Source organism: Vipera ursinii (genome assembly GCF_947247035.1).
Source record: "Vipera ursinii genome assembly, chromosome: 3".
Taxonomy (NCBI): domain Eukaryota; kingdom Metazoa; phylum Chordata; class Lepidosauria; order Squamata; family Viperidae; genus Vipera; species Vipera ursinii.
Genome location: NC_139516.1, coordinates 34,505,741 through 34,517,763, shown reverse-complemented (window position 1 = coordinate 34,517,763; position 12,023 = coordinate 34,505,741). Strand labels below are relative to the sequence as shown.

At 43.3% G+C, this 12,023-nt stretch overlaps 2 protein-coding genes across 11 annotated transcripts in view; one reads left to right on the top strand and one right to left on the bottom strand.

Moving 5' to 3' along the window:
* The window catches only part of DRAM2 (DNA damage regulated autophagy modulator 2), a 25,710-nt gene extending 14,577 nt beyond the window's left edge, over window positions 1-11,133 (bottom strand). For 2 of the 9 annotated variants that reach the window (XM_083358260.1, XM_083358268.1), the window contains exons 1-2: window positions 9,695-10,529; window positions 959-1,115 (exon numbers count right to left, since the gene is read on the bottom strand). In XM_083358260.1, coding sequence (XP_083214386.1) covers window positions 959-1,089 — 131 coding nt within the window. In that variant the 5' untranslated portion in view covers window positions 1,090-1,115; window positions 9,695-10,529. Of the gene's footprint in view, window positions 1-958; window positions 1,116-2,175; window positions 2,298-9,694; window positions 10,530-10,585; window positions 10,666-11,003 lie in introns of those variants that run through there. The other 7 variants (XM_083358262.1, XM_083358263.1, XM_083358264.1 and 4 more) reach the window with 7 other exon arrangements.
* CEPT1 (choline/ethanolamine phosphotransferase 1) overlaps window positions 10,733-12,023 on the top strand; it is a 65,209-nt gene continuing 63,918 nt past the window's right edge. For both annotated transcript variants that reach the window (XM_083358259.1, XM_083358258.1), the window contains exon 1: window positions 10,733-10,884. The gene's annotated coding sequence lies outside the window, so the exon portion shown is untranslated. The remainder of the gene's footprint in view (window positions 10,885-12,023) is intronic.

The following is a 12,023-nucleotide window of genomic DNA, read 5'->3' as shown; positions in this document are numbered from 1 at the left end:
TTTTTAACTTTTGTACTGATTTTTCTTTTAAATATCCTGTAAACCACCCCTGAGTCCTTCGGGAAAGGGCGGTATATAAATCCAAATAATATATAATAAATAAATAAATGTGGACCGGTTATCAAGTGCCTGAAATGCAGTCATGTGACTATGGAGGAGCAGCCATCAAAACTGACTCATAAGTACCTTTGGTGGAGTCCATTATAACTTCAACTCTGGTTGTTGAGAATTACCTGTATTGTAAAGTTCCACAATGAATGGGATACAAAACTACCAGTGTATTCCTGTACTTTCTTCATTCCAATTCAGTTCAAGGAGCATTCAAAGGAAATTTCTAAGACACTTATCCTTGTTTCTCCCAATATATATTTGGTCTGATATTTTTTAACAGACAAGCTATTTTGGAAAACATTATATGAATGAAAAATATATTTAAAGTAAGCAAATAAGGATGGAAATACATTTGTTTTCTGCCACCTCAATTTCAAGGATAACCTTTTGCAAATCTAATTAAAAGAGCAAAGGAAAGAATCACTTCAGTATGTGTATATAAATTACATATGTGAAGACATGTAGTTGTAGTGGTGCTGTGATTAGAATACAGTATTGCAGGCTAATTCTGCTGACTGCCAGCAGTTTGATTCTGACTGGCTCAAAGTTGACTCAGCCTTCCATCCTTCCAAGGTCGGTAAAATGAGGACCCAGATTATTGGGGGCAATATGTTGGCTCTGTAAACCGCTTAGAGAGCGCTGTAAAGCACTATGAAGTGGTATAAGTGCTATTGCTATAAGTGCATGTCTAACTATCTTTTGAATATATTATGAAACAAATTCTATCCATTTTGATATAGGTAACCTAACTTCATTTTTTAAAACTTTTAGGGCAAAAAACAGGAGAGTAAGAAACATTTCATTGATGTAACATTAGTTACAGTGCAAAAATGCAAAGCATACTGACCTGATATAGGGTACCAGAGGGTCGACATGGTGTAAGAAAACTCCAACAACATATGAAAACACAAAAGCAGAACTCAAGCAAATAACCAGGGCAGAAGGCAAGAAACTCAGTCCTTGTTGAAACCACCACATTTCAAAATGATCCACAGATTTAAATACTGAAATAAACAAACAAACAAACAATCAACCCTTTTTTCTTTCTTCTTGACTTGAAAGCAAATAAATTGTATTTATAACAACACTTCTATATCATCCAATTTTTTCCAATTCATTATAATAATATCCTTCTGCTCTGTATTTGAAAATATTTCCAGTCCAATCTTTTCAGTAAATTATTGAATCAGGACTTCATTAGAAACAGTATTTTCAGCTTCCTTTTTTAAGTTACGGTATGTTCTAACTCTAGCTCAAACAAAGAAAACTGTTGTATAAAACCCATGATAAAGTGAACAAACTATTTGGAGCATGTGTGAATGTTCTTAAAAATAGGAAGTGGAGGAATGAAAAATCAAATAAGAATGTTGATAACCCTTTAGTCTAAAAATAAGTGGAACCCAATACTGCACAGTTTGGCCTTTAATATATAAACTTTATATTTTGTAATAGAAAGTACAAACAACCACATTTATGCCTCTTCTATCATCTTCCATTCCAATTCCATAGGTCTGCCTTTAAAGACCATCTAGAAACTGGAGGTAATGCAAAATGTATCTAAAGAAAATAATCTGATATGTCACATAACACCAGCACTGTAGGAGTTCAATGCAATGCTGATTCATTTCCAATTATCCTGCAAAGTTTTTTAATATGATGGTTCATTGCACAGTCACCCAGATGTTTAGACTGCATTTCACATTTTTGTTCCCCCATTAAGTCTTTCCCAAAGACCTGGGATAGGCAGATATTGTTTGATATTGTGAAAGGTACTGTCCAGGATGTAAACTATTCCAAATAAAGAAGCTTTTTGCAATTGACTGATAGATTTTGTCAATACCAAAGTTCCAGTTCTTTTGGAATTGCACCCAGACGCCTATTATATCAGCCAGATATTTAGACTGGACTTGGCATTTTTGTCAAGAGAAACATAAGGGCACCCAGACGGCTTCATGCCTACAGTGGGACTAGAACTCAAGTCTCTCAGTTTTTAAACTGATACCTAAAACTAAAATGAATAGGCTATAAAGTCTACATGACTTGATTATCTCTAAGATTGCTTACTTCAAATAGAAATTCCCCCAATGGTACTTGCAGGGAGCATATGCTAAGAGTTTTCATCTTCCATGAGAGCTCAGAGGCAATCTCTAAATGTGGGAATTGCCTTTTTGAAGAATAATTTATCTCTGAAATAAAATAAGCATTCTCACTTTTGTTAATTAAAAGGCTTGCTAAGTTTCACCTTTTTCAAAGAATATTTGGAAGCTGTAGAATGAGTGAAGGATGTACCAAGGATTTATTTATTATTTCAATTTATATAGCTATCCATTTCAAATATATGACTCTGGATAGCTCACAGCAATTAAAAGAAATAATATAAAAATCAATATAACATAAAATATAGAACCATATTTAAAAACAGAACACAATTCATAGCCATGTAATTCCAAAATCCATTATCAACAATAATTAACATAACCATGGTACAGTTCTGTCACACATCGAGGTCCCTGCATACAATGGCAAAACAAAGTTTTTAAGGCCTTATGAAAATCTGATAGGTTCAGAACTAATCTGATCTCTGCGGGGGATAATGTTCCAAAGGGCAGGACAACAATAGAAAATGAAGGGCATTGCCTATTATGGATTGTTATAATATGTTCTATACATGTTTCCATTGTTATATTTTAATGTAATGCTTGCTTTATAAGCCACATTGATTCAACAATAGAGACAATATAAAAGTCTCCGTAATAAATTGTAACCATGACTGACAGACAGACAGACAGACAGACAGACAGACACACACACACACACACACACAAGGTAATTCTGGAGCAAAACAAGTATTGTTGTCTATGTATTTTATTTTGTTGCACAACAATGTGCCACTGGAATTGCAACCAACAAAGTAGAATAACTTTACATAATCAATATTCTAACTCTAGCATTGGTAATAGTAAGACATTTTTTGATATCTGCCCACTGAGATGAGATAATATGAACAGATTAGTAGAAGAAAGAAAACTGAATTGTTGAATAAATTCACAGCTTTTCTGGAGGAATATTTAAACTAAACAATGGGGACAGTGAGTTAATTGATACAGAACATCACTGTCCCCGGCAAACTAAGAAAATAGGGGAACTCAGGCACCACACAAGTTATGTAGCAAGTAAACACAGGGTCAGTCATAAAGGACTCAAATGTCGGTACACCAATGTGCAGAGTATGAACAGTAAGCAGGGTGAACTAGAAATTCAGGTAAATGAGGGCGGATACGATATTGTTGCCATTACGGAAACATGGTGGGATGAAACCCACAAATGGAACACCCAGCTAGAGGGATTTAAATTATTTAAAAGAAACAGACTAAACAAAAGAGGAGGTGGAGTTGCTCTCTATATAAGAAATAACTTTATCTCTACAGAAATAGAGCACAACAATGATGAAAACTGTAAACTTGAATGTATTTGGGTCAATATAAAAGGGGTAAAAAATGACATTGCCATAGGTGTATACTATAGGCCGCCCAACCAAGCAGAGGAAATAGATGAACTTTTTGCTAGTCAGTTAACTAAGGTATGTAGGAAGCGCATCACAATAGTAATGGGGGACTTTAATTACCCTGATATCAACTGGGAGACAAATTCTGCACCAAGTGGAAGATCTAACAGATTTCTGACAAACCTAACAGACAACTTTCTCTCCCAAAAAGTAGAGAAGGGAACTAGGGGATTAGCCATATTGGATTTAATTCTCACTAACAGAGATGAAATGATAGAAAGTGTTGAAGCCACAGGAACCTTGGGGGGAAGTGATCATGCAATATTGGAATTCAACATTATGGAAGCACAAGCAATAGAATACAGCCAAACTAGAGTCTTGGACTTTAAAAGAGCTAATTTCAATAAACTTAGAGAGAGCTTGGGAAGGATTCCATGGATGAGAATCCTAAAGGGGAAAACAACTCAAGAAGCTTGGGAAATTTTGAAAAGTGAGATAATAAAGGCCCAGTCTAGCACAATATCAACAAAGAAGAAAAATAACAAGAAATAAAAAGAAACCAGCATGGCTGCATAAAGAACTCTCTGATAAACTGAAAGATAAAAAGGACAAGTATAAGAAGTGGAAAGAGGGGCACATAACTAAGGCAGAATATCAGCAAATAGCCCGTGCCTGCAAAGATGAAGTGAGGGAAGCTAAGGCTCCAAATGAACTAAGGCTTGCGACCAAAATTAAAAATAACAAAAAAAGCTTCTTTCAACATATAAGAAACAAGAAAAAAGTTAAGGAAATGATTGGTCCATTAGTGGGGGAAAGTGGCAAGGTGACAAGCAACAGGGAGAAAGCAGAACTATTTACTGTATTTTTCGGACCATAAGACGCACCTGACCATAAGACGCACCCAGTTTTTAGAGCAGGAAAACAAGAAAAGAAATATTCTGAACCAAATAGTATCAGTATACTAAAACAGGGCTTTTCAATCTTTTCATCCATTGTACCACTTTTAGGACAAGGCAATGTCCGAGTACCACCAGTCACCCAGCAAGGTGTCAAAAACTTGACACCCCCCAAAAAAGGAAAAAAAAATGATAAAGTACAGGTAGTCCTCGACTTACGATTTACTTAGTGACTGTTCAAAGTTACGATGGCACTGAAAAAAGCGACTTATGACCATTTTTCACACTTATTTATTTATTTATTTATTTATTTAATTTATATACCGCCCTTCTCTCAAGAGACTCAGGGCGGTTAACAGGGCAATACGTAAAAGACAAATACAAAAGTTAAAATTATTAAAACATGATTAAACAATGCCCATAGTACAAATAGTACAAATTTAAAATTAAAGTCATAATAACAAACCCACCCCATCCCATCAGGCCAGGCCCGCTTCCTTAAAGAGATGGGTTTTAAGGTCGCGCCGGAAGGAGCGGAGGTCGGGCGCCATCCGGAGCTCTACCGGAAGATGGTTCCATAAGTCCGGTGCACCCACAGAGAACGCTCTCCCCCTGGGGGCCACCAGTCGGCATTCTTTGACCGGCGGCACCCTGAGGAGGCCCTCTCTGTGGGAGCGTACTGGGCGGAGGGAAGTTGACGCCGGCTGCAGGTGCTCCCCAAGGTATTCTGGACCCATGCCATGGAGGGCTTTGTAGGTCATTACCAACACCTTGAACCTCACCCGGAAGACAACTGGCAACCAATGCAGCTCGCGGAGCAAAGGTGTAACACGGGAGTATCGGGAGACCCCCGACACAACTCTCGCGGCTGCATTCTGTGCCAGCTGGAGCCTCCGAGTGGTCTTCAAGGGTAGCCCCATGTAGAGAGCGTTGCAGTAATCAAGACGAGAGGTCACGAGCGCATGAGTGACCGTGCGCAAGGCATCCCGGTCTAGATAGGGCCGCAACTGGCGCACCAGGCGAACCTGGGCGAACGCCCCCCTAGTTACAGCTACAATATGGTCTTCTAAAGAGAGCTGTGAGTCTAGGAGGACTCCCAAGTTGCGAGCCCTATCTACAGGAGGTAATGACTCACCCCCCATAATGAGGGGTGGGATATCCTGAATATCCCGGGATGCCGGTACGCACAGCCACTCCGTCTTGTCGGGGTTGAGACGAAGCCTGTTCCTCCCCATCCAGACCCGGACCGCCTCCAGGCACCGGGACATCACGTCGAGGGCATCACTGGGGTGGTTTGGGGTCGAAATGAAAAGTTGGGTATCATCAGCATACTGATGATACCCAACTCCAAAACCACGAATGATCTCACCCAGCGGCTTCATGTAGATGTTGAACAGGAGGGGCGAGAGGACCGACCCCTGAGGGACTCCACAAGCGAGAGGCCTCGCGGTCGACCTCTGCCCCCCCGTCAACACCGACTGCGAACGTCCCAGGAGATAGGAGGAGAACCACTGAAGAACCGTGCCTCCCACTCCCAATCCCCTGAGACGCCGCAGCAAGATACCATGGTCGATGGTATCGAAAGCCGCTGAGAGGTCTAATAGGACTAGAACAGAGGAGTATCCTCTGTCCCGAGCCCTCCAGAGATCATTCACCAGCGCGACCAATGCCGTCTCCGTGCTGTACCCAGGCCTGAAGCCCGATTGGTACGGGTCTAGATAATCCGCTTCATCCAGGACCAGAGGGAGCTGATGTGCCACCACACTCTCAACAACCTTCGCAAGGAAGCGAAGGTTGGAGACCGGACGAAAGTTATTCAAAACAGCCGGATCCAAGGTAGGCTTCTTGAGGAGAGGTCTCACCACCGCCTCCTTCAAGGCGGCGGGAAAACTGCCCTCACTCAAAGAAGCAGCTATAACCGCCTGGAACCAGCTTCGTGTCCCCTCCCGGGCTGCATAAACCAGCCAGGAAGGGCACGGGTCCAATAAACATGTGGTGGAGCTCAGCCTCCCCATGATCCTGTCCACTTCCTCCGGAGTCACAGGATCGAACTCCTCCCAGATGACATCGACAAGATCACTCGTGTCCTGATCATCCGATACTGCCCAGTCGGAGTCCAAACCGGTCCGAATCCGAGCGATTTTGTCCGACAGATGTTGACTAAATTCCTCGGCACGCCCCTGCAAGGGATCCTCACTGACCTCCTGGTTGAGGAGGGAGCGGGTCACCCTAAACAGGGCGGCCGGGCGATTATCTGCGGACGCGATGAGGGCAGCGAAATAATTAGATCTCGCTACCCTCATCGCAGCGAGATAAGACCTAATATGGGTTCTTAGTCGCAATTGGTCGGATTCAGATCGGGTGGACTTCCAAACGCTCTCTAGGCCCCGTCTCCGACGCTTCATCTCCCGGAGCTCCGCGGAAAACCATGGAGCCCATTGGGATCTGCGCCGGGTCAGGGGCCGCAAGGGTACAACTCGGTCAAGTGCCTCCGTGGCCGTCCTTTCCCAGGCCTCCACTAAGGCATCCGCCGAGCTGTGAGCTGGGGAGGCAGGTGGGGCCCCCAGCACTGCCTGAAACCTCTCAGGGTCCATTAAGCGCCTGGGGCGGAACCATCTAGTTGGCTCAACAACCCCACGGTGGGGGGTGGCAAAACGGAAGACCAGCCGCAGGAGATGATGGTCGGTCCATGACAGGGGCATAACAATTGGGGAGCCCCCACCAAGATCATCTAACCACCGACCAGATAAGAAAACCAAGTCAAGGGTGTGGCCTCCCTCATGGGTTGGTCCATGAATTACCTGCGTCAGGTCCATGGCCGTCATGGAAGCCATGAACTCCCGAGCTAACTCAGATACTCCTCCCAGGGATGGTAGATTGAAGTCTCCCAAAACCATTAGTTTAGGAAACTCAATCACCAGCCCTGAGAGGATATCGAGAAGCTCAGGCAGGGCTGCTGCTACGCGACTAGGCGAAAGGTACGCGAGCAGCAAGCCCAACTGCGCCCTAGGACCAAACCTCAATAAGAGACCGTTGCATATGACCGTTGCAGCATCCCCAGGGTCATGTGATTTACATTTGGATGCTTGGCAATTTATTCATATTTATGATGGTCACATTGTTCCAGGGTCATGTGATCGCCTTTTGCAACCTTCTGACAAGCAAAGTTAGTGGGGAAACCCGATACACTTAACAACCATGTTACTAATTTAATTTCTCTCTCCCTCTCTCCCCCTCCCTCTTTCTTTCTCTCCCTTTCTCTCCCTCTCCTTCTTTTTCTCCATTTTTCTCTTTCCCTCTATTTCTCCCTCTTTCTCTCCCTCTATTTCCCTCCCTCTTTCTCCCTTTCTCTCCCTCTATTTCCCTCCCTTTCTTTCTCCTTCTTTCTAATTTTTCTCTTTCCCTCTTTCTCCCTCTCCCTCTTTCTCTCCCCCTCTATTTCTCTCCCTTTCTTTCTCCTTCTCTCTCTCTCCCTCTTTCTCTCCCTCCCTATTTCTTTTTCCTTCTCTCTCTCCCTATCTTTCTCTCCCTCTCTCTCTCTCTTTCTCTCTCTCCCTCCCTCTCCCATTGTCTATTCCTTCTTTCCTTCCCTCCCTCTTTTTCCTTCCCTCTCTGTGTTAGAGCAGTACTCACGGAGGCGGCCCTGCAGCCCGGCTTTCTCTTGCAGAAAGCAAGCTGAAACAGAGCGAGGGAGATTGCCAGGAACGTGATCTCACGCGGTTTCAGCTTCCCTTGCTACAAGAGAAAGCAGGCTGAAACAGAGCGAGGGAGATTGCAGCAGTGCGAGATCACGTTCCTGGCAATCTCCCTCGCTCCGTTTCAGCCTGCTTTCTCTTGTAGCAAGGGAAGCTGAAACCAAGCGAGGGAGATTGCAGGAGCGCGAGATCAGCGTTTCTCAGCACGTGCCGATTCGTGCTTCTGGCAATCTCCCTTGCTTTCCACTTGCAGAGGTTGGGGCTGGCCATACGGATCACCTTTGGACCATAAGACGCACCCTCATTTTCCCCCTTACTTTTGGGGGGGAAAAGTGCGTCTTATGGTCCGAAAAATACAGTAACTAAGGCTTGCGACCAAAGTCAAAAATAATAAAAAAAAGTTTCTTTCAACATGTAAAAAACAAGAAAAAAGTTAAGGAAAGATTGGTCCATAAGTGGGGGAAAGTGGCAAGAAGGTGACAAGCAACAGGGAGAAAGCAGAACTATTTAACTCAGTTTTTTTGCATCTGTCTTTACACAAAGGGAAAAAACAGTCCAACCTAACAAAACCAGTGCCATAAAAAACAGAATAGAAATGCAAGTTAAGATAGGCAAGAAAATGGTAAGTGAGCACCTGTCCAGCCTAGATGAGTTCAAATCACCAGGACTAATGGATTACACCCCAAGGTTCTCAAGGAACTGGCAGACATGATCTCAGAACCACTGAACTATATTTTTCAAAGATCCTGGAGCACTGGGGAACTACCAGAGGACTGGAAGAGAGCTGATGTAGTTCCAATATTGAAAAAAGGGAAAAAAAATAGATACAGGAAACTACAGACCTATCAGCCTGACCTCAATACCTGGGAAGATTCTGGAAAAGATAATCAAATAACAAATCAGCGAACACCTTGATGCAAAGTTATCACTAAAAGCCAACATGGGTATGTCAAAAACAGATCATGCAAGACAAATCTTATTGCATTCTTTGACCAAGTGACAAAACTAGTGGACCAGAGGAATGCTGTAGATATAATTTACTTGGACTTCAGTAAGGCATTTGATAAAGTAGATCACAACCTACTACTTGATAAGATAGAAAAATGTGGGTTAGATAGCATCACCACCAGATGGATTCATAGCTGGCTGACAGGCCATACTCAGCGTGTGGTCCTCAATGGAACTGCATCTACATGGAAGGAAGTGTGTAGTGGGGTGCCCCAGGGCTCTGTTCTGGGCCCAGTGCTCTTCAACATCTTCATCAATGATTTGGATGAGGGGATAGATGGGGAACTCATCAAATTTGCAGATGACACCAAGCTGGCAGGAATAGCCAATACTCCAGAAGATAGGCTTAAGATACAGGAGGATCTGGACAGACTTGAACACTGGGCGCTATCTAACGAAATGAAATTCAATGGTGAAAAAAGTAAGGTTCTACATTTAGGCAGGAAAAATCAAATGCACAGGTATAGTATAGGTGGTACCTTGCTCAATAGTAGTAACTGTGAGAGGGATCTCAGAGTCCTAGTGGTCAATCAATTAAATATGAGCCAGCAGTGTGCTGCAGCTGCCAAAAAAGCCAACACAGTGCTAGGCTGCATTAACAGAGGGATAGAATCAAGATCACATGAAGAACTAATACCACTTTACAATGCCTTGGTAAGGCCACACCTGGAATACTGCATCCAGTTTTGGTCACCACAATGTAAAAAAGATGTTGAGACTCTAGAAAGGGTACAGAGAAGAGCAACAAAGATGATTAGAGGTCTGTTTTTAACAAAAGCTTGAAACTGTAGAATGGAGAAGTAGGCATTGTAGTTTCACATTTAGGACCTGCCCATACTTTGTTTTTCTTTCCTTTTAACCAAAGAAAATAGGAAAGACAAAATAGCTGACAAAGGCAATTTATTATTATCACTAGCAACTGTCGGTCGGGAACACCTGAATCGGAGGGTCTTTGCTTCAGCCAAGTAGTTCAGCCAGACTGGGAAGAGGCTGGAGAAGGCTATTTTCCCATTTTCTCCAGTCTCCTCTCTCAGGCACCACCTTAGCTTACACTACATTCTCTCTCTCTTCTCCTGGTGATTTGAAAAGTACAGAATAAACAACAGCTACAACGATTACTTTTCTTGAGCTTTCGACCTCCCCCCCGACATATCCTGGACTTTAAAAAAAAACACCCCTCTTAACATGATATAAACTTAACCTCTGCCACCAGCAGCCCGTAGACAGCGTCCTCCTCCGGCCCGAGTGGCAGAGAAAGCAGCGCTCTTCCTGCAGAGGGTGGCGCCTGACTGGATCTAAGCCCGCCGTTTCTGCGGGTGAGCTATTTATTTACTACTACCTCCCGTTCTCTTGCAACTGTTTCATCTCACCGCTCCGCCTCCCTCAGAGGGAGGGCCTGGAAGAAGCCGGACGCGAAACGACGGAAGCAATCAGAGCCCGCGCTCTCCCCTCTCCAACCCCCCCCCCCACGCGTGTGGTTGCCGCTTCCTGCCCATGCGCATCAAAGCACCAATCTCCGGGCGTCCCACGCACGCCCCCCTGCTCGGTTAGTTGCCTGTTCCAGTCGCGCGCCCTTCCTAAGCAACCACGCAAGCCGGCTTATTTACGGCAGGCGCAAAAAAAAAAAGGACGTAAACGCGCCTCCTGGGCGAAGAGGCTGGTTATAAAGGTAAATGCCGGGTGTTCTTGGTGCTGTTCGGGATTGGCTCTGTTGGGCGGTAGAAGCTTGCGTCGGGTGTCCTTCGAGTTCAGCCAAAGAAGGTTGACTCGTGTGAGTCTCTGCCTCACCTGCCGCGAGGCTATGTGCTTTGGAGGGGGGGAATGGTCGACCTTCTTTTCTCTCTTCCTGAGCTTCGTAGGCTCCTGCGCAAGAGACAGGGTGTCGCTTGCGCTGCCTTGTTTTTCCACTCGGAGAGGGCTGCTGCCGTTTATGCCCGGACAGGCTGGCAGTCAGTCAGTCAGTCAGTCAGTTCGTGGAGGGAGCGATGTAATCGGAGCAGGCGTTCTTCAAATGCTGGGGACAAGTCAAAACAACCTTCTCCTCCACATAGATATAAAGCAGAGTTTGTGTCAAATACAGAGTGGCACACATAAAGTAAAATGTGCCTCAGCCTTATATGGATTTTCAAGATTGAAATATCTGTTTTGAGTTTGTGTTCAATTTTTTGACTGCTGGGGTTATTAGTGGAAATGCATCAGTGTTTCGGGCAAAATGCTAATTGCCACATTTGCTTTCCTTTAATGCAAAACTAAAATTGGAATCTTGTACATTCTATAAACACCTTATTTATAAAAGCACAGTACTCTTTCAGTATCTTTGTCACTTAAGTTACATTAAGAGTAACTTAAGATTTCCTCAGTCTTTCTTCTGAAGTGTTTTTATATGTAACTCGCTTAAGGGAATTACATTATAAAATTGCAAAAACTTCTTTTCATTGATTACATTTTCTTTTAGTTATTGTATTTACAGAGTGCCTTAGATTTACAGACATAAATGAATCAGTTAACTAATTTGCTGCAAAATATATATCAATTATATCTTCATGATTATATAGAAAGCAATAAAATCTATATTAGTAGAGACCTGTTTTAAATACTCTTAAGTGAAACTTAATTGTTAAATGGAGAAGCTGATAACTTCAAACAATTGGGAATATGCAGTAGGTTACATGATTATTCATTCCATTGTCTTGAATTTAGCTAACCATACATATCTCTGAAGAGGAGCTTCTGGAAGAAAAAAAATTGTTGAAATTAATAAAATTCCTCAGGCTAAATCATGTTCAAACTAATTCCAACTCTTGCTCA